This window comes from Notechis scutatus, chromosome 15, assembly GCF_049901735.1.
Source record: "Notechis scutatus isolate UNSWTSFEM ecotype Mainland chromosome 15, rNotScu1.2, whole genome shotgun sequence".
In the NCBI taxonomy this organism is placed as follows: Eukaryota; Metazoa; Chordata; class Lepidosauria; order Squamata; family Elapidae; genus Notechis; species Notechis scutatus.
In genome coordinates, this window is record NC_142023.1 from 7027332 (window position 1) to 7048750 (window position 21419).

The window sequence follows — 21419 nt, forward strand, 5'->3', positions numbered from 1 at the left end:
TCTTCTTCTTCTTCTTCTTCTTCTTCTTCTTCTTCTTCTTCTTCTTCTTCTTCTTCTTCTTCTTCTTCTTCTTCTCCTCCTTCTCCTCCTCCTCCTCCTCCTCCTCCTCCTCCCACTTGTCTCTTGATTGATTCCCAGCCCGGCGCCCCTTCCCCTTCCCAAGCCTTGCAAAACAGCTGGCCATAAACGTGATAAAATACTGAGCCCGCTCAATAATACGAGCTTCCGGAAACTTCAGCCCCAAAACATAAAAAGCCAGAAAAATCGGCGTTTTTCTCCCTTCCAGGAACCGACGGGTTCGAGCGAGCGCTGGCCTGATCGGATTAGACAGAGGACTATTGATCCGGCTGCCGTTTATCCCCGCAGCCTGATTTCCATAACTGACCAGGCGGGCGAATTAGCAAGGGAGCCGTGCCCCCCTCCTGTCCTCCTCCTCCCCCCGGCCCCCCTCTTTCTCGGGGACTGACAGGGGCGCGTGATTTATATGTTACCACCATCCAATTCATATCTGCGGGTTGGCCGGGCAATTTAATTCAGGAAAAGGAGATGTTTGTCTATGCAAATCTCCCCCCCACCCCCCGCCAACGTCGAGAACCGGCATCTTTGGAAGGTCTTGGGAAAATGCCCAAAGGGGATGGGGGCGTCGAAGCGGGGCTGCTCCTTGCATTTCAATTGGGTCTCCCCGGGTTATTTAAAGATGCAACGCGAGTGTGCAACGAGAACTCACTGGCTCCTCTAGAATGGGGCCGTCAAATGTAGGAAGACCAAGAGATCTTTCTCCTCCCGTTATGCAGCTCACGGAATACCAGAGTTGGAAGGGACCTTGGAGGTCTTCTAGTCCAACCCCTGCACAGACAGGAGACCTATATACCATCCTGGACATCCACTCTCTTCTTAAAGACCTCCAGCGCCCAGAATTTCGCCAAGTTCCACTGGATGAACTGGTCTCGCTGTCAGAACATTTCTCCTTATTTTGAGGTTGGGTCTCTCTCCTTGACAAGTTTCCATCCCGTTGCTTCTTGCCCGGCCTTCTGTGCTTTGGAGAATAAGTTTGAGCCCCCTCTTCTTCGGGGCAGCCCCATGAAGTGCCCTAACCAGCCTATCGTCCTTCTCACGTTTGGTTCGATCGAATTTGCAAATTTTGGTTTGACAAATCGATAAACGAAATGAATGAATAGATGAAATAAATAAATGCATTCAACTAGAAGCAACAGCCAACCCTACGAGTTATCTTGGCTGGGTATTGTGGCCGTGGCTTCAAAAGCAATTTGGAGAAAAATTGATTCTCAAGCTTGCTTTCTTTTTCTTTAAAAAACTGCCCCCAGCACAGTTTATTGGCATGATTAGATCACTTTTGCAGAATCTGCACCCTGGTTTATTTCTCTCCACTCATTTCCCATTCTTCGCACACCCACACCAGCAATAATAACAAGGGCATAACAACACATTAAAACCCGCTGTTGTTTTTTGTCTTTTAAGAAAACTATTCCTCCCCCCTCCCCCCCATGGGCTGTATGAAAACTCGTGTATTGAGTGGTGGTGTGTGTGTGTGTGTGTGTGGAAAGGAAGCCTGTCTGAAGAATAGGCAAAAAAAGAGAGAGGGGGGAGCGGAAACAGTTTGCTGCAACAAAAGGGAAAATCAAGAGCAAATTATTTTCCAGATTAGACCCTTTTTGTGGGGGGGGGGCTTGGCTGAGATATTGGCCATTTTTCACAGCAGACAAAAACATTTTCCAGGGGATCAATTTCCCGCTGCAAAGTCGGCTCTTTTCAAGTTATAATCCATCATATTTTCCTTTTGCAATCTCCGGGTGTCCAAGTGTTTTAAGTTTCCTATGAATTACTTGATTGCCAGCCTTAAAAAAAAAAACACACACACACACACAACACAACAACAACCCTCCACCTCCCCTTGAAATGAGAAAGTGGGGTGCCGCCCCTTGTAGGTCAAGGACTATTAGATGGCGGGGCAGGTGAGACTCTTCCCCGAAGCCGCCCGTATTGGCAGCCCTGTTAGGCGTTTCATCCGTCGGAGAGATTCCAGCCATCAATCACGGCCCCGGCCTGCTCAATATGCAGGTTAGGTAAGTCATTACTCCTTCGGGGAGGCTGTTAAGATGAAGTTGTCAGTGGAAAGCAAACAAAAGGCGAAAATCAGGGGAGAAATTGGTGGAAGGAGGGCCATTGGCCGGAGACACCACCCCAAAACTGGGCCAGGATGGGAGCAACAAGTCCCTTTATTCCAATGCATGGTTGAAGGCGAGCCATCTCTCAACCAGGAAGGGTGGTGGACGCGGAAGATGGAAACGGCGAATGGTGGCTTGATTGTTCTGTCAAGGTGATTGGTGGGCTGCCTGGCCGAAATAATTGGGGGTAGAGGAGGCTGTGGATGCAGCCAGCGAGAAAACAGGGGGAGATGCTAAGGAAAGGGCCTGAGATGGGGTTCTTCAACTTCGTCCACTGATAGAAGGGAATATTTGTGGCTCAGGGCTGAACTGTGGGGTCCTCGGGGCTTACTCATGAGCCAAATAGGGAACATCATCAGTGCTAGAAGGGAGTGGGGTTTGTGGAGGAGGAGGAGGAGGAGGAGGAGGAGGAGGAGGAGGAGGAGGAGGGAGGAGGAGGAGGAGGAGGAGGAGGAGGAGGAGGAGGAGGAAATGAGAACTCTGGGGTCCTTGGTGCTCTCTGAGCCTGGACGTTTTCCTGCAGACGTTTCATGACCTAACTAGGGAACATCATCAGTGCTAATAAGTGTGACCTGCTCCCTGTTTATATATGGCAGCTCTGAAGTTGGTTATTTTCTTGCAGGCGTTTCATGATCCAGCTAGGTAACATCATCAGTGCTAGAAGGGAATAGGGTTTGGGAGGAGGAGGAAGACTGTAGGGTCCTTGGGGCTCTCATGAGCCAAATAGGGAACATCATCAGTGCTAGAAGGGAGTGGGGTTTGTGGAGAGGAGGAGGAGGAGGAGGAGGAGGAGGAGGAGGAGGAGGAGGAGGAGGAGGAGGAGGAGGAGGAGGAGGAGGAGGAGGAGGAGGAGGAAATGAGAACTCTGGGGTCCTTGGTGCTCTCTGAGCCTGGACGTTTCCTGCAGACGTTTCATGACCTAACTAGGGAACATCATCAGTGCTAATAAGTGTGACCTGCTCCCTGTTTATATATGGCAGCTCTGAAGTTGGTTATTTTCTTGCAGGCGTTTCATGATCCAGCTAGGTAACATCATCAGTGCTAGAAGGGAATAGGGTTTGGGAGGAGGAGGAAGACTGTAGGGTCCTTGGGGCTCTCATGAGCCAAATAGGGAACATCATCAGTGCTAGAAGGGAGTGGGGTTTGTGGAGAGGAGGAGGAGGAGGAGGAGGAGGAGGAGGAGGAGGAGGAGGAGGAGGAGGAGGAGGAGGAGGAGGAGGAGAAGAAGAAAATGAGAACTCTGGGGTCCTTGGTGCTCTCTGAGCCTGGACGTTTTCCTGCAGACGTTTCATGACCTAACTAGGGAACATCATCAGTGCTAATAAGTGTGACCTGCTCCCTGTTTATATAGGCAGCTCTGAAGTTGGTTATTTTCTTGCAGGCGTTTCATGATCCAGCTAGGTAACATCATCAGTGCTAGAAGGGAATAGGGTTTGGGAGGAGGAGGAAGACTGTAGGGTCCTTGGGGCTCTCATGAGCCAAATAGGGAACATCATCAGTGCTAAAAGGGAGTGGGGTTTGCTCTCTGTTTATCTACACTCCCTTCCAGCACTGATGATGTTACCTAGTTGGGTCATGAAACGTCTGCGAGAAAACCGCCAAGCTCAGAGGGCCCAAGGATCCCACAGTCCCACTCCTCCTCCTCCTCCCAAACCCTATTCCCTTCTAGCACTGATGATGTTACCTAGTTGGGTCATGAAACTCTTGCAAGAAAATAACCAACTTCAGAGCTATCATATATAAACCCAACCCAGGATATCCCATTAACTAATTTGGGAGAAACCTGAAAACAGAGAGAATCGTTGCATTAATTTGAACTTCCCGTCTTTACAAGAGCCAAGTTCCTTTTGAGACCTGATGGGGAAAAAGGCAGCTGACCTTTGACCTTGACCCCCAACCCCCGGGGGGAAGAGGAACCCACCCATGAAGCCCTACAAGCCAGGGGAACAGCCGTCCACCGGGGTTTGGATGAAAAACCAGGCAAACAACCTACAGCAGATATGCTGAAAATTAATTCTTGTTTCGACCACACGGAGCCCAAAATATCAGTCGCTAAGCAAGACAGTCCTTGGGTGCATTTTGCCCCATTTCGCGACCTTCCCTGCCGCCATCATTAAGTGGGTCGCTGCGGTTGTTACATTAGTCGTTAAGTGAACCTGGCCTCCCACACTGCCTATGCTTCTCTGAAAGTCGCCAAAGGGGATCACGGGGCCCTGGGACCGTCATAACTACGAACCAATTGCCAAGCGCACCAAACTTTGACCAGGTTGACCACGGGGACACTGCAATGGTCATAAGTGTGAAAAACGGTCGTAAGTCGCTTTTTTTCACAGCCGCCATCACTTCAAACAAGTCGAGGATGACCCCGGGATAAATAGCCCTGCCTGCACTCCTGAAAGTGTTGCTCTGGGTTGCGCTGCCACCCACAGCTGCCTGTCTCGTGCATTATTCACCCGGCGCTGAGCAAGGCCTGCTGGGGACCCTGGCTGGGCACCTCCCAGGAGCAACCTGGCAGGTGGGGGGTGGGGGCTTTGTAACCCAACACTCCCCCCCCTTCCCCAAGTGATTCCTGCTCTTTTGTCCTTTCGCCCTGCCATTGTTCCTCCCCTGTTGGGTAAGTCCAGGAGGGGCCTGGAAAAAGGACCAGGTGGCCGCCTGCCCGACCCTTCGAAGGGAGTAGTCCTTATTGCAGGCAAGCCTTAAAGACGGTGATGACACCTGATTTCCAGTTTGGGCATCTTTGCAGCTTCCTTGGTATCTACATGGATGTCGGTTTGTCTTCTGGACCTTGGAGACCAACATGCCACAGCCAGTCATGTAACCCTCTCTCCGTTCCTCCTGACATTCATTTTTTAAAAGATATCCCACATTAATATTTAACACGGAGCACTAACAACAGATTTGTAGCTAACATTTGGCAGGCCTTGTTCTCGATACAATGGGAGAGGAGGAAAGCCAAAGGAAAGGAAGACGCGGAGAAAAAAAAACCGCCCCTGATATATAATGTCTGTCGCCGAGCAATTAAACCGAGCCAGATGAATAATAATCTGTCGCAGAGTGGAATAAAAGCGACGGCTTTATTTGCAAAATAAAATAAAGTAAAACCTACTGTTAGCCACACCTGGACGCGGGGCTGTGCAAAGTAGAGAATGGGGGGGGGGAAACAATTATAGAATGGGAAAACAATTACAGTTACACACTCAAAACCGTAGAAATGGTGGTAGACTTTAGGAGAAACCCTCCCATATGACCACCTCTTACAATACTAGACAACACAGAATCAATAGTAGAGACCTTCAAATTTCTAGGTTCTATTATATCACATGACCTAAAATGGACACCTAACATCAAAAACGTCATCAAAAAAGCACAACAAAGAATGTTCTTTCAGCGCCAACTCAGGAAACTCAAACTGCCCAAAAGGAGCTGCTGATCCAGTTCTACAGAGGAATGATTGAGTCTGTCATCTGCACCTCTATAACTGTCTGGTTTGGTTCTGCAACCCAACAGGACAGACACAGACTTCAGAGAGTAGAAAAAACAATGGCTACCAACCTGCCTTCCATGGAGGGCCTGTATCCTGCACGAGTCAAAAAGAGGGCTGTGAAAATATCTACGGACCCCTCACATCTTGGACATAAACTGTTTCAACTCCTACCCTCAAAATGACGCTATAGAGCCCTGCACACCAGAACAACTAGACACAAGGACACTATTTCCCCGAACGCCATCACTCCGCTAAACAAATAATTCCCTCAACACTGCCCAACTATTTACAAAGTCTGCACTACTATTACTATTAAACTTCTCATAACTCCTTATCTCCCATCACCTCCCACTTGTGACAGTATGACTGTAACTTTGTCGCTTGTATCCTTACGATTTATATTGACTGTTTCCTAGTATGATTTGACTATCATTAAGTGTTGTGCCTGATGATTCTTGACTCTTGACAAATGTATCTTTTCTTTTATGTACGCTGAGAGCATTTGCACCAATATAAATTCCTCGTGTGTCCAATCACACTTGGCCAATAAAGAATTCTTTCTATCTATCTATCATCTATCATCTATCTATCATCTATCTATCTATCTATCTATCTATCTATCTATCTATCTATCTATCTATCTATCTCTCTATCATCTATCATCTATCATCTATCTATCTATTATCTATCTATATATCTGTCTGTCTGTCTGTCTGTCTATCATCTATCTATCTATCATCTATCATCTATCATCTATCTCTCTATCTCTATATCATCTATCATCTATCTATCTATCTATTATCTATCTATCTATCTATCTATCTATCTATCTATCTGTCTATCATCTATCTATCTATCTATCTATCTATCTATCATCTATCATCTATCTCTCTATCTCTCTATCATCTATCATCTATCATCTATCTATCATCTATCTATTATCTATCTATCTATCTGTCTGTCTGTCTGTCTGTCTGTCTGTCTGTCTGTCTGTCTCTGTCTATCATCTATCTATCTATCTATCTATCTATCTATCTATCTATCTATCATCTATCTATCGTCCTAAATCATGACAGTTGGGCCCAATTTTAAGACCTTTTTTGAGCTGGTTGTTAAATCTGTTCTACAAACAGATCAGGAAGCCTAGATAAAGATGAAAACGTTCAACTGCTCAAAAAAGGTATGTTTTATACAGGTGTTTTTCAAAGCCAGAAGGAGAAGCGTAGAAAAAAAAAAGAGGCCATTTCAGCCTTCGGCCAACAGATCTCCCAGTCCGATGAGCTCTGAAATCCGTTCCAGAGAACGGGATCTGCTGGGATTAACTGGTGGCCTTGGGTTCCCAGACCCAAACAAAATCTCCTCAACTTCATTAGTGCCCAAACGGTGCACACTTACCACTCCTTAATTGCTCTACAATCCTGCACACAATGGCGGGTTTAAAGGCTGGGAAGAGACTTAAGGGTAGAAAATGGGACTAGTGTTGATTTTCAGAAAAACGCTTCCGTGTCGAGCAAACCCCGCATCGCTCACAAAGGACATCTCTGATTACTACAAGTCCATTCTTTGTCCAGCCCTGAAATTTAGATCCCTCCTTGGCAGGGAAACCTGCTCTTAATCAGGGCAGCTGGAAACAAACCACGGCTATGGAAGAGAAAGAGCTAAATCTCCTCTCCTGGGTGTCTTCTTCCCAGAAGACATTCCACAAAGGTCCCTCTTAAAACTTAAGAGTGCACAGAGTCATCACTTCCTTGTCCCGCTGCTCCATTTTAAGTTAGCTTGAAAACACAGGTAGTTTAGCTCGACCGAGGTTTGTTTAAGCGATCGTTCAAACTTACATAATGGCACTGAAAAAAGTGACCAATGACTGTTTTTCACACTTATGACCATGGTCACGTGATTGTGCTGACCCGGGGCGTGGCACAAAAGCAACAAAGTCACGAAAGTAGGTAAAGTCCCTTTAATTTCTCCAACTTGGCCCCCAATGTCCAGTTATCATAGGCTGGAGAAAAAACTCACCCAAGAACAGTTTTTAAAGGGAAGAAATTCCATCCGAACCCAAAGTACATATAAATTATAAACAAAAACCAGCGCAAACCACACTGCAGCAATTAACGGAACAGGGCAGGATAAGGAACGGAAGACTACAAAAGATAATGAAACACACACAGTTGGGAGGACGCCAGAACCCAGATAAGACTTGACAAACAAAGATAATGCGCACTTTGCTTACAGCAAGGTGCTCTGCGCAAACACCCTCTTTATCCTGTTTTCTCAGCTGCAGCTAATGAAGGGAATCAGGGCCCTTTCCTCCCCTGTAACCCATGTTGCTCCCTTATCCATTCCTCCCTGTGTGCCCTAGGATGCAGAGGGGGTGGGCCTGGGTCTTCCTCTGAATGCCCAGCCAGACTGTGCCCTTCCCCAGTTTCCTCCACAGCCACCAGAGCCACACTCCCACTCCCTATCAGCAGTTTGACCTCCCCCACGGAATCAGATTCCAACAGGGGCATGACGCTGATTGGAATCCAGACTTTTGGCAACCGGTTCATATTTACGACAGTCACAGTGTCCCAGGGTCATGTGATCCCCTTTTGGCGACCTTTGGACTTTTTTCTCGAGAAGCAGAAAATAGGTCGTCCTCAAACTCTAGTCCAATAATTCCTTTCTCTTTGTCTTTGTGATTTCTATTCACGCTTTTAAATAAGATGAACAACTAATACAAATGAATACAAAGAAGAAAAAAAGAAAGGAAAGAGAAAGCAAACAGTGGAAGAAAAAGAGAAAAGATAGAACAATATAAAGAAGTCATTTCCGATATTTTTCACAGCAGTTACACTGCAATACAATTATAAATAATATTTTGCATTTTTATAGTAGTTTATTCTTATGCTATATATGTATGTTTTTGTGTTTTACTCTTCTTAAAATTGTAAGCCACCCAAAGTCAGAGATGGGCGGCCAACAAATTTAATAAATAAAAATAAAATAAATTGCATTTGAACCTCTCTCTCCGTGAAGTTAGATCGTGACTCTCTTCTTTGCATAGTCTATCCTCTCTATTCATCAATTGCAAGTTTATTTTCATTCTTATGCAAAGAGTCCGTAAGAGGCTTCCAACCCCAAATAAAGGTAGATCAAATCTTTAATTAAAAAAAAGTCAGTTTATTTTGATTCTTGTTTTTCTAAAAAGCAAGGAAAACTGTTGCAAACAGTTTGTCGTCCCCCCCCCCGGCCTACCTGTCGCTCCTTCCATTCGTCACCTGTGGCCCAATGAATGTTTCATGTCTTGCCTATTCATCCGTGCTCATCGCCGCAGCTCTTGACTGTGCTCTCCCAGCCAAGAGCGGGATTAACAGCAGCGCTACATATTTATATTATTTAAAAGTCCCTGAAGGGGAAAAAAATAATAATATCTCCCTCGCTCAAGGGCTGCAAGCACGTACACTCCAAGAAATCCCCGCCCCTCCCACTTTCCCAGACTCAAAATGTGGCAGCGTGGGAGCATTTAGTCTCAATATGGCTTCCAAAGCTGACACCATGCAGTCATTAAATGAATCTGGCTTCCCCTTTGCTGGCCAGAAGGTCACAAAATGAGATTACGCGACCCTGGGACTGTCATGCCCCTGTTAGAAGCTGACTCTGAGGGAGAGGAGGAACAGAAGACAGGGAGTGGGAGTGTGGCTCCGGAGGTTGTGGAGGAATCGGGAAGGGCACAGGCCGGCTGGGCAGTCAGAGGAAGACCCAGGCCCATCCCCTCTCCATCCTAGGGCACGCAGGGAGGAATGGATAAGGGAGAAATGTGAATGGCGTGGTCTACGGGGGAGGAAAGGGCCTTGATCCCCTTCATGGGCTGCAGCTGTGAGGACTGTTTAAAAGGACAATGTGCACGGGCCAGTGCTGGAAGCAAAGCATGAAAATATTTGTAGTTTGTCAGTTCTTATCTGATTTCTGGGGTCTTTCCCAGTGTGTATATTTCGATATCTGTGGACGTCTTCCAGACCTTATCCTGCCTTGTCTCATTAATTGCTTCAGTGTGGTTTGTGTTGTTCTTTTCTATTTATCATTTATATGTATTTTGAGTTTGAATGGCATTTCTTCCTTTTTGCAACTGTTTGTGGGGGAGTTTTTTTCTCCAGTCAATGATAATTGGACCTTTGAAGCCAAGTTGAAGGAATTAAAGGGACTTCATCTGATTTTGTGACTGTTGCTTTTGTATCCCACCCATCACAACCGACTCTGCAACCGTCATAAACATGAGTCAGTTGCCAAGCGGCCAAATTTTGATCCTGCGAACAAGAGAAGCGGGAACAGCTGTTAAGTGTTGAAAAGCGGTCACGAGTCCCTTTTCCTAGTGTCGTCGTAACTTCAGTCAGTCTCTAAAGGAACGGTCGCGAGTCGAGGACTCGCTGCAAGCAGGGGTCCTTCTCAGAACAGCTTTCCCGTTGCATCCAGGCATCCATTTCCTCCGAGCAGCAGTCTTTGAAGGTGGCTTTTGTTTTGTACAAAGACGCCAGCCAGGCTGCGAACCTTGGAAACAAAAACCGCCGAAGAAAATTTATAGCGGAGCTTTTAACAGATGAGATCCGTCCCTCAAACGGGTCGGTTATTGGCAGGTTTCATCCTGACCCTCTGAAAAACAGAAGAAGGAAGGTGGTGGTGGGGTTTCATCCAGGCTTCCCACATCAACCTCTAGAGCTTGATTTTTATTTTTAAGGCCGGCAGACTCCGGGCTGAGGACCCCACAGCAAGCAACTCTGTGGACTTCAACTCCCGGGATTCCAGAGCCAACGATTTGTTTAGTGACCACGTGAAGTTACTTAGGTCTGCTTTTCCCACTTAAGACCCATTGCAGCCTCTTCATGGTCATGCGATCAAAATTCAGGCACTTGGCAACTGGCATGGACTTATGACCGAGGCAGTGAGCCAGGTTCATTGAACAAAGCTGTTGCCAACTGCACAACTGCAACGCTTTGCTTTCCAATGGTGGCAAGGAAGATCCGTAAAATGGGGGTAGAACTCCATTTTAACAACTGCCTCGCTTAGCAACAGAGATTTTGGGCTCAATTGTGATCGCAAGTTGAGGTCCTTGTTTGGGAGAAGGCAAAACTTTTCAATACGTCTTTGTGCTCAAGGCATAATAATTGACTCTCTGATCCTATTCTGTAATCCCAAAAGGTAATTAAAGCTGCCAAAGTCCAATAAAACCACTTAATTAGAGACGGTGAGGTCTCTAATTAAGCCTCTCTGCCGTTCTGCATTCCGTATTTCCCCTTCTGGACTGTGGACCGAAACCAGTTCTTCTACAAACAGGGTCGCACTCCCAACTATGCGTTTAGTGACTGAAGTTACAACAGCACTGAAAAAAAAAGGGACTTAGGACAATTTTTCACACTTACGACTGCGGCAATATCCCCCGGGTCACATGATCAAAATTGGGATGCTTGGTCCAATTAGAACAAGAAGAAAAAGAATATTTTAAGATATGGGATTTATTTTATCAATGGTTAGATAGGAAAGCAGGAAATTGAAGTATAATACAATAGCAATGATTTGTTATAATTAATTACTACAGAATGAATTATAATATGCATTAAAATCAGTAAGAATCGAGATTTGCTCTAAAGGAAAATGTGGGTTTGAAATTAAAGTCTAATGATGATGTAATAACAATATGATATGATATGGAAAGTTGACTAATATAATAAGAATGTAAACTTAAATTTAAGAGGAAAAGACTATAGATTTTGTGCGCAAGAAATATGTACCAACCGACACACGGCATAATTGAAAGAAGATTTTATTTGTTGGTTTATGTCCATGTTTTTCTATGTTCTTAAAAATAAAAGACTTTAGCACTGAAAAAAAAAATGGGAATGCTTGGCACCTGTCATGTATTTCTGACATCAAGGGTTTGTTTGTTTGTTTATTTAATTTATATTGCCGCCTATTCGCTCAAGGTGACTCGAGGCGCCTTACACAATGTAAAACCATATTTAAAACAAAAAATTAAAAAAAAACAATAAAAACTAACAAAAAGAATCAAATAAATTAATAAAGTACAATAGAGAACAAAGTCTCAAAAAAATAAAAAAAAAAAAAAAATCACCCCCCAACTCCCACCCCGCCCACTTAACTCACTTAACGTCTGCAGTGATTCACTTAACAACTGTGGTAAAAAAAAAGTCATAAAATTGGACCCGACTCATTGAAACAACTCATTTAACAACTTAGTGGTGGGAATTCTTAATGTCAACTCATAAAACATTTTGTACACAAATGTTGACAACAGAAAGAAGGTGGGGGGAGTTTCAAAGAGCAGGCGGCAGTGTGGAATCGAAAGTACATTCCATTCATATTTTCTTCAGAGCCTGATTAGATGACTGAAGCTTCTGCCATGTAAAAATCTAATTGGAGAGCATGAATCCTGACATCTGGTTCCAATGGTGGATGTAAGCCAAGAACTACCTGTATTTTTCCCAAGAAAGGGAAAATGTTCAGTAATCCTTTATAATGTTCCTGAAGACTTAGTAAGAAGGTAAGAAAAAGGAGGCCCGGTGGGTTTTACTCCGCTAGTTGTTCCCGAATCTTGAGGGCAGGTGGGGTGCTCCTCTCCATTTCAAGGCCATCGAGCCAGCGCCGTCCAAAGACATTTCTGCAGTCGTATGGACAGCATGATGTCATGGAGCGCTGTGACCTTCTTACCGAAGTGGTACCTATTTATCTACTTGCATTTGCTTTTGAATTTCTAGGTTGGCAGGAGCTAAGGCAGGGAGGGGAGCTCACCCTGTCACGTGACACTCGGATCTCAAACCTGGCTGCCGCTTTCCAAGTCTTAACTACCGAGCCACCCTAACAAGTAACAAGGTGGACAAAAGATCTATGGAGATGTGGAGTCTTTTAACTGTCGAATTCTCTCTCCAGCATCTTGGCACGGAGAACAGCAGATTCTTTGCTCTGCTGCTACCGTGTGGCATCCCTCTTGCTAAACCAGAGGGAGGCTTGGGAATGTGTCAACACAGGGCCAACCTTATCCCGGGGAGAGATGAATGTCTGAAGCGTGTCAATAAATCCATAGAGAAGCCAAGGTCCATGATGGACATTCAGGAGAGAATGTCAGTGCCAAATGGGTCTGAAATAGGCCCCTGGGTCTTTGGGTCTGGCTAGGGAGCGAAACCTCCCTGCCCCTTGTTAATCATGGACACTTTCAATGGGGATGGTGGGGGGCTTGTAGCCCCCTGGAGGCTCCTGACAGAGTTTGTCTTGGGTTGAGAGGGGTGGCAGCTGAGGGGAAGCCCACCAGTTTCTAGCACAGGGTCATTTTGCCAAATGAAAATTGACATCTTGGCTTGAACTTGCTGACCTCTGTCATTACATTAATGGCCTCCAAAGGGAACCCAGGCCAGTCCAGGCTGATGGAGTTGTATGGATTGCAGAGCCCAGGATGAAGGGAGGGGGGAGCTGAAAAAGATAGTGGGTAGGAAAGGGGGGAGAGGGCTGAAAAACAGAGGAGAAATGCTGTCCTCGGTGAACTTCTGGCTGGTGGTACAGGCAGATCTTCCAGCTTGCACCCTGCCAATGTAAGCAAAGGAAACAACACTTCGTAAGTTATATTCTCCTTGCTAGGGTCACAAACGAAACCCAACCCGGATCGCTACGGAGCCATTTTTGCAAAATCATAGTATCCTAGGGCTGGAAAGGACCTTGGAGGTTGTCTAGTCTAACCCCCTGGTCAAGGGAAGAGACCTCATACCAGCCCAGACAAATGATTGTTCGGTCTTGAGAACCTCCAGGGATGGGGACACTCACAACTTCTGAAAGCAAGCCGATCCACTGAATTTATGTGGAAGCCCATCCGAGACAGATCCAACCTGGAATTAAGGAGAAATTTCCTGACAGCAACAACAATTCAGCAGTGGAACAGCTTGACTCCAGAAGTTGTGGGTGCTTCATCACTGGAGATTCTCAAGAAGAACTATTTGTCTGGGACAGTATAAGATCTGCCTTGAGCAAGGGGTTGGACTAGATGACCTGTAAGGTCTCTTCCAGCCCTATTATTCTGTTTCTGTTTCTTTCTCTCAGCTCCATTCCATTCTACATAAATGGTTTACCAGAAATAATATAATGAAAACAAATCGCGTCCCAAAACTGTTGCTTTCCAGAGGTGCCGGATTTCAACTCCCATTCTTTGGCTGGGGACAATGGGAGCTGAAGTCCAACCACCTGGAGGGCACTAGAACATCATCGGCACAAGCTGAACAATGTTTGTAGACGTTGTTGGCAATCCAACCCAACCTTTCTTCTTCTTTGCAGGATGTAACCAGGCTAAAATTTTAAACCAACTAATTCTGATCTCATCCCTTCCAACAACAAGAAGGATCCTAGTAGTATTGTTTACTTACTTCGCCTGTGGGTTTCTCCCCCACCCCGTTTTTTTTTCTTCTCTTAATGCCCTTTTTTGACAGTGAATATCTATGTGTTATTTACGGCAGCTCCAGCTGGCAATCTTGTCTCCAAGCCCACACAGATGTTTCAGAAGTCCCTAATCCCGAGGAAGATTTAATGCGAAGGAAAAAGGGGTTATGTAAAGACAGCCTGATCTTCTTAAGAAACCAAGCCTGCCCAGGGCATATTGTATAGCCAAACGAGACTATATAAACAAGGAACAGAGGAGAAACAGCCACTTGACAGATGTTCGAAAAGAAGACGGCCTGAGTTGTTCAGCCCAGGAGTTTCCCCAAGTGCCCAGTTTGCCGTGTTGCCATTCCTACAATATGGATTTTCCTGTCGGTGTGTGTGTGCGGTTCCTACAGTATGGATGGAACAGGATCTGATGCAGAATCTTCCTTTCATGCTTAGACAGGTTCCCACCTTCGCTCTCTCGCCGCTGCTAATTGACAGAGAGGCTCTCAAATAGCGGCAACGGATGGATTGATTACCCGTCACCAAGGTGATGTCAACTCCTGGTGACCCCATAGATCACGGGTGGGCAACTATGACCCCTTTTACAACCTGTGGACTTCAACTCCCAGAATTCCTCAGCCAGCATGGAGTCCACAGTTCGTAAAGGGTCACTCTGGCCAAAGACAGAAGAGGACTACCATGAACGGTTGAGGGAATTAGGCATGTCCAGCCTAGTGAAGATAAGGACTAGGAGCGACATGACAGCCGTCTTCTAATATTCGAGGGGCTGCTAAAGAGAAGGCGGCGGCGGGGGTGTCGATCTGTTTTCCCAAAGCACCTGAGAGCAAGGCCAGAAGTAAGGAGAATCATTAAAGAGAGATCCAATCTAGAACTAAGGAGGAATTTCCTGACAGCGAGAACAATTCCTCAGTGGAACGGTTTCCTCCGGAAGTTGCAGGCCTTGAAGAAGAGAGTGGACGGCCATTTGCTTGGAATGCTATAGGATCTCCTGCTTGGACTTGAACCAGAAGAAGGTCCCTTCCAGCCCTTTTATTCTATGTTGCATTCTGTGTTTTAAAACTTCTGCTGAGCTTGGGAGTATTTGTGGACAAGCTGATCTTGACCGGTTTACAGGAAGGTGGCTTGGATCTAAGCACTTCAAAGTGGTGTAAAATGGATCTGGTGAATCAATCATGGCATCGAAGAGCGAGGGCCAAGGATCATCAGAAACTTGTCTCTTTTCGCCTGCGTTTTCCGACTTTATCCATCAGGGTGACACGGCAGTTAAACAACCACAAAGCCAAATCTCAAGGGGGATAAGCCTGAACTAAATAATCAGGGAGAATGGGGTGAGAGAAGACCTTTCACAAATTCACCCCCCCACCTCATTGTGTGTTTGTTCAGGCTCAGGTGTGAGGAAGCCACACCTGTCTTCTCGACTAAACAAAACCCTCTCGTTTTTTTCCACTCTGTATTTCCACGAGTTTCGCTCACCACCACCTCAAGAGCCAAACGATTCCCAAGTCCCAGAAGGAGAGTTTTGGTTGCCAGAGATGACAAAAGCGCAATCATTGCCGCTTTAATTAAAAGCTTTAATTAAACACAAAATACCCTGGGTGCTTTATTAGGCCGCGTAATTGATTTAATGCTGTGCTCGGATTCTATTAAGTGAGGATCCTGGCTCTGGAATGAGATGGTGGGACGGGCCAGCCAAGCCTTGCGGGGAGGCAGTTGTGTACACGGCCAGCATCTTTGCACACCCAGGCTGAGAAGAGCTACAAATATTCCCCTTTATTGGTATTTTATTTTTATTTGAAAAGCCACCCGTATTTTATATGCACAATTGGCTTGCCAAGTAAGTCCATTCTGTCAAACTCTTGCTTGACGAATGCCCTTCGGCCATCCTCTGCTTTTTCTCCCCACGTTGTCAAGAGTGAAAACTCGTCCCATTCCCCCACCCCCCACCGGAGTTAAAACTGAATTTGTTTTGTCCACTTTGCTTACTAGCTCGACATCCCCACTCCAAATTCAATACACCCCAGAAAGAAATCGTGCTAGGCTCTCATCCTCAAAGTCCTCCAATCCAGACCTCTCATATGGGCTCTAAGCAGAGTGAAGTCTTCAGTCAGGTCCAGCTTTCTCGCTGCTGCCACTCTCTCTCTCTCTCTCTCTCTCTCTCTCTCATGACTCTGAATACTACAAGTTTGCCACAGCAAAACCATAGCAGATGCCTTGGTAAAAGGTTGGTCATCAGCAGAGTTGGCCCCTAGGAATGCTTGTCCTGTGGAGGGAGGGAGGTAGCAGAGAGAGCTGGACCTGAGTGAAGACTTCACCATGCACAGGCCTGTGGCTTATATCTATGCCTATCTATTTGAGCTGTAAATGAGGACCTGAGTGAAAACTTCATGCTGGGGTTGTTGTGGTTTTTTTTGGTGTGTGTGTGTGTGTGTGTGTGTGTGTGTGTGTGTGTGAGAGAGAGAGAGAGAGAGAGAGAGAGAGAGAGAGATGGACCTGAGTGAAGACTTCACATGGCAGAATACTGTGGTTTATAGCGATGCCTATCTCTTTTAAGGTGTAAGCGCAGACCTGAGTGAAGACCTCACCTCTTGTCCAGTCTCCTCTTGAAAGCCTCCAGTGATGGAGCACCCACAACTTCTGGAGACAAATTGTTCCGCTGATTAATTGTTCTCATTGTCAGGCAAAATTCTCCTCAGTTCTTAGCTGGTTCCCTGGGGGGCGCTTTCCAGAGATGAAGTGCCAATTCTGGGAGATCTAACCCAAGGCCTCTGGAGGGCATCTATGGTTGGGGACGAAGTGGGTAGTAATGTCCTTTCTCTCCCCCCCCCTTCCTCCTATTAGAAATGGCTGGCTTGGGCCATAATTTTGCCAAGCGCTCCCTCTCGTGGTGAAATGTTAGGAAGACCTTTAGTCAAGAACGTCTGGTTTTTGATCTCTTTTTCAAAAGACAGTTGGGAGGAGGAAGACGAAAAATGTTTCGCTTCTTATCCAGGAAGCTTCATCGCAGCTGTGATGGCGGGCGATGAAAAGACAGCAGAGGCTGGACTTCTCAACTGTCTCAGATAGTCAATGCTTCCTTTAAAAAAAAAAAGAACTTGAGAACAATTAACCAGCGGAACATCTTGCCTGCATCACTGGAGCTTTTCAAGAAGAGATTGGACCGCCATTTGTCTGAAATGGAACAGGAGTTCCTGCTCAAGCAAAGGGTTGGACTAGAAGACCTTCAAGGTCCCTTACGACTATTATTCTGCTTTCCTTCCTGTGCAGAGAATGGAGGACATTAAAGCCTTCCGCCTGGACTGAGAGCCAGGGCACCAGACTCTGTCTGTGACCATTTCCCCAAAGTTGAATAGATCTGAAAGCGAATTCTTTATTCCCAACTGAGAATTAAAAAAACAACAACCAGCAGATTCTGTGCCTAAAAGGAAGTTTTTGTCCTGTCTGTTTTCCCATTATCCTCTCCTCTCAGGACAAAAATGCCATCGTAATTCATCACTCCTGGGAATCTGAGTTATTCTACTCTTGATTAAATTAGTAAATGCAATCAGGATCTGAAGCGATTTAATTGAGAGAATTTATGGGAACCTGACACTTTTATGCATGTTTGATGAAGTATTATAAGCCGGGTTTTTTATTTTGCATAATTTAACTTTCTACACAGGAGGAGCCCCCGCCCCCCCAAATCACCTATTCATGACCCAAATAAACTCTTTTAAGATACATGTATCTATAATTTATTTCAAGCTCAGGATCTGTCACAGGTTATTCTGGCGGTTCCCTCCTTCCCATTCTTGTTCTTTTGCCAAACTGACAAATATGTTGAAAGTAATATTTGTTGCTCTTTGGCTCGCAGTACAAATCTTTGGCAATGCATGCATTTTATTTAAAGTTTTGGAAGAAGGAGAAGTCTTTTACAGGGCTGGAAGTGTCCAATAAATGCACACAGACCGTCTAAGGCACAATATTCTCTGCCGATTTCCAGTAAAAACCCCATCAACAAAACCTCGTTCAACCAACAGGAAGAAGAGCTGCATCATTAGGGGAATTACTATCATGCTGGGACAAAGGACTTAATGCATCTCATTTTCCCTGCAGCTGAATTTATAACTCAAGGATGATGAAAGGTGCCAAGGTGGTGTTTGATCTTTGTTCATTTTATCCTTAATCCCCCCCATTTTTGGCATTGTGCTTGGCCAGAGCCTGATGTGGGACGAAAGCAGCCACACTGCATTCTTTTGCTGGATGTCTTGGACTGCAGTTCTCACTGGACTCCTAGCTGCAGGATAATGGGAGGGGGAGTCCAGCACTTCTGCAGAAAATCAGGCTAAGGATGATGGGTCCCATGTTGCCTTCCGGCGTGCCACACTCCCATTCCCATCATCCCCGATCAGCAGGGCCCATGCTGGTGGAGGATGGGCAGGGGGAACCCACCCAGGGCTAGTTACTGGACTCCCTGTCCCATGCTCCCCAGTCGGGAGGGGCAGTGCTAGTGGATGATGGGAGGGGGAATCCTCCCCGATCAGCGCGGATGGGAACTGGATTCCAAAGAGAGCAAACAGCCCCGCCCGCACCTGCGGCCCCGTTGCTAGGCGACGGCTTCCCGGCGCGCGCGCGCGCGCGCTCTGTCCGCGCGCCCTGCCCCCCGGGAGAAACGGCGCCTGCTGATGACGCCATCGCCGCGCGCGCGGGCCCTTCCGCCACCGGCCCGAAGGAAGGGAGTCGCCGCGCCACCGCCGCCGCCATGGCCCGCAGACGCCCGGTGAGTCCTCCGCAGACGCCCCCTTCCCCAGCGCCGGCCCGCCCGACAACCCCGCGAGGTAGGCCGGGCCCAGCAGGTGGTTCTCGACACTCCCCCCACCGCCCACCGCCCTGGCGGGACTGCAGGTCCCATCCTCCCCCGCCGCAGGCGCTTCGGTCTCCTTTGGGGGAAGCCGCCCTCCCTCCCTCCCTCCCTCCCAGGAACGGCCCCGAGGCCTTTGGCCCCGCAGGCGGTGCGACCCGGGGCCTCCTCCTCTCCCCCCACCCCGGGCTGAACCCGAGTCCGGGAAGCGGAGCGGGAGAACCTGACCGGGTCCAAACCTGGCCCGAGATCAGCAGCGGCCGAAATTGGGGCTTCCTCCGAGGATTGGGAGGGGGTGTCTCGGCCCTCTCCTGAGGGTTGGGGTGGAGGGGAGGGCCTGGACGGGTCAAACCTCCCGGCCGGAGACCTGGGTGCGAATCCTCCCCCTCTTTGCAGCCGGGCTCTGCTTGCCCGTCCCTGTCAGCGAGCGAGGATCCTAAAAAATAATAATGTGGGGAGAAGAGTCATTCATCCTTTGGGTTCAGAGGCTCCAGGCTGGAGACCGGGGTGGCACCGAGTTCCAGTCCCGCCTTAGTTGGGAGACTTTTTTCGGCCCTTCCCTCGGGTTTGCAAGGTGGGGGAAAGAGGAGGAGGAGGAGGAGGAGGAGGAAGGAGTTCCAGTGCTATGGATATTGGCTGCCCAGGGTGGATTCTTAAAATCATAAAATCAGGATTTAAGTTCGCAAGTGATGTGAGTGTATCTGAGCCACACGAAGGGGACCAGGCTGCTCTCCAAAGGCTCTTTGTGGAACTCTTTGTGGAAATACCACCTGAAGGGCTGAAATGGCCTCGGGAGATAGGAGGGGGGGAAAAAAGTACCACGCAGAAGGGCCTTATAGCCCACCAGAGGAACAGGAGGGGAGGAAGCGTCTCCAAAGAGAGACCCTCTCTAGTTTTTGGGGAAGCAAAATGGGGTTGGAGAGGAAAAGACCTGACACGCTTGCAAGACGAGATTCTGTTATGCTTACTTTGAAGTGAAGGTTTAAGTGTTTTAGCACTTTAGTAGTTGGTGAGTTTCATGCCTGGACTACCTCGCAGGGCTGAGAGGAGGCAGGCCACCCTCCCCTCCACTTTCACTCCCATCTCTTCCGATTAAATCGCACACGTCTTTTTTTTTTTTTGCATCCAGTTGCCTAGAAGATGACACAGTTTCATCCACGTTCTGATTATCTTCTTTTCCCAACCCTTTGCCAGTCCTTTGGAACTCCCCACCCCAGTGGTGACTTAGTCTGAGAAGCTGAACGAGAACCTTACTTGTGCTTCCACCTTTCTTTCCCCGACTTTAAAGAATTCTGTATCCTCTGGTCTTAACTGATTTCCCTCCAGCCAGTTCCTGTGGCCCTTGGCTCTTGACCCGTGGCCTCGACAACTTTAAGCGTGGCTGGCTGAGGAGGGTTCTGGGAGTCGAAGTCCACAAGTCTTTAAAAGTTGCCAAGTTTGCTCTAGACTTTTGGGCCAATGCATCCGTGGCGACAGTGGCACATCTGCAGCCGTTGTGACCTTCCGAATCCCACTAAAGGGATTAATCCAGGTTGGTTTCTTGGTGGATCTGGTGCCTGGCAGCCCTGCGAAGAGTTATCGGGCTCGCGTCTTCAGCTCGGGGCCGGCTGTCCTCCTCTCCCTTTTCCTCAACCTCGCTCTCCTTCTCTTCCTTCCTGCAGGCAGCTTCCGTCTCGGCACGTCCAGGCCGTGTTCACCCTCCTGGCTCGCTGGCCTCCCCTCCCATCTTCACGGAAGCGGCCGGGGCCGCCCCCTGCCAGCCTGGCTCTCCAGTCCTGTAAAAACCCAGGTTGCCCGATGCCTGTCATTCCTATCCCACGGCGGGTTCGGTCTTTCCACGGGCCCCACACGACTTGCCTGCACTCGGCCTGCGGGCCAGTCCGGACCGCCCCCCTGGTGCGCACCAAGTACAACAACTTTGATATCTACCTGAAGTCGCGCTGGATGTACGGGGTGATCCGTTTCCTGCTGTACTTCAGCTGCAGCCTTTTCACTTCCGTCCTCTGGGTGGCGCTGGCGGCCTTGTTTTGCATTCAGTATCTCAGCATCCGGTTCTTCCTCCGCTTCCAATACAAACTCTCTATCACCCTGCTGCTGTTGGGAAGGAGGCGGCTGGACTTTAGCCTGGTCAACGAGCTGCTCATCTATGCCATTCATGTCACCATGCTGCTGGTGGGTGGGCTGGGCTGGTGCTTCATGGTTTTTGTCGACATGTAAATAAAGGTCTGGAGGAGCCAGAGCCAGGGTGACTCTTGACCTGGGGGTCAGACCCATCTCTGACCCTTCCTCCACTCTCCTCCTGTAATTCTCCCTCTCTCTCTTTCTCCTCCGTCACTCACTCGAGGTTACTTTGCTTATGATATAGGCAGGTTAGAGAGGAAGCAGGTTGGCTTGTAAAAGTCAGTGGAGGCCAATGTTTCTCAGGAAGGCTGGCACCTGGTGTTGCTATTGATTCCCCCACCCACCCACACACATACACACCCCTGGTAAC

General features: G+C 47.6%; 2 protein-coding genes across 3 annotated transcripts in view; both read left to right on the forward strand.

Moving 5' to 3' along the window:
* The first annotated feature begins 18784 nt into the window (after positions 1-18784).
* On the forward strand, positions 18785-21233 carry TMEM250 (transmembrane protein 250). 2 transcript variants are annotated; one of them, XM_087944094.1, is made up of 2 exons: positions 18785-18905; positions 20590-21233. In XM_087944094.1, exon 2 carries the CDS (start codon positions 20726-20728, stop codon positions 21143-21145), a length of 420 nt encoding a protein of 139 aa, XP_087800220.1. In that variant the 5' UTR covers positions 18785-18905; positions 20590-20725; the 3' UTR covers positions 21146-21233. The 2 variants fall into 2 exon arrangements, with proteins under 2 accessions (XP_087800220.1, XP_026541652.1); XM_026685867.2 differs by having other exon boundaries at positions 18785-18847.
* NACC2 (NACC family member 2) overlaps positions 18785-21419 on the forward strand; it is a 58176-nt gene continuing 55541 nt past the window's right edge. Inside the window, exon 1 of the mRNA XM_087944093.1 lies at positions 18785-18847. The gene's annotated coding sequence lies outside the window, so the exon portion shown is untranslated. The remainder of the gene's footprint in view (positions 18848-21419) is intronic.

Excerpts from the sequence above, each read along its gene's own strand:
- TMEM250 (XM_087944094.1), top strand. The coding sequence starts at position 20,726 with ATGCCTGTCATTCCTATCCCACGGCGGGTTCGGTCTTTCCACGGGCCC.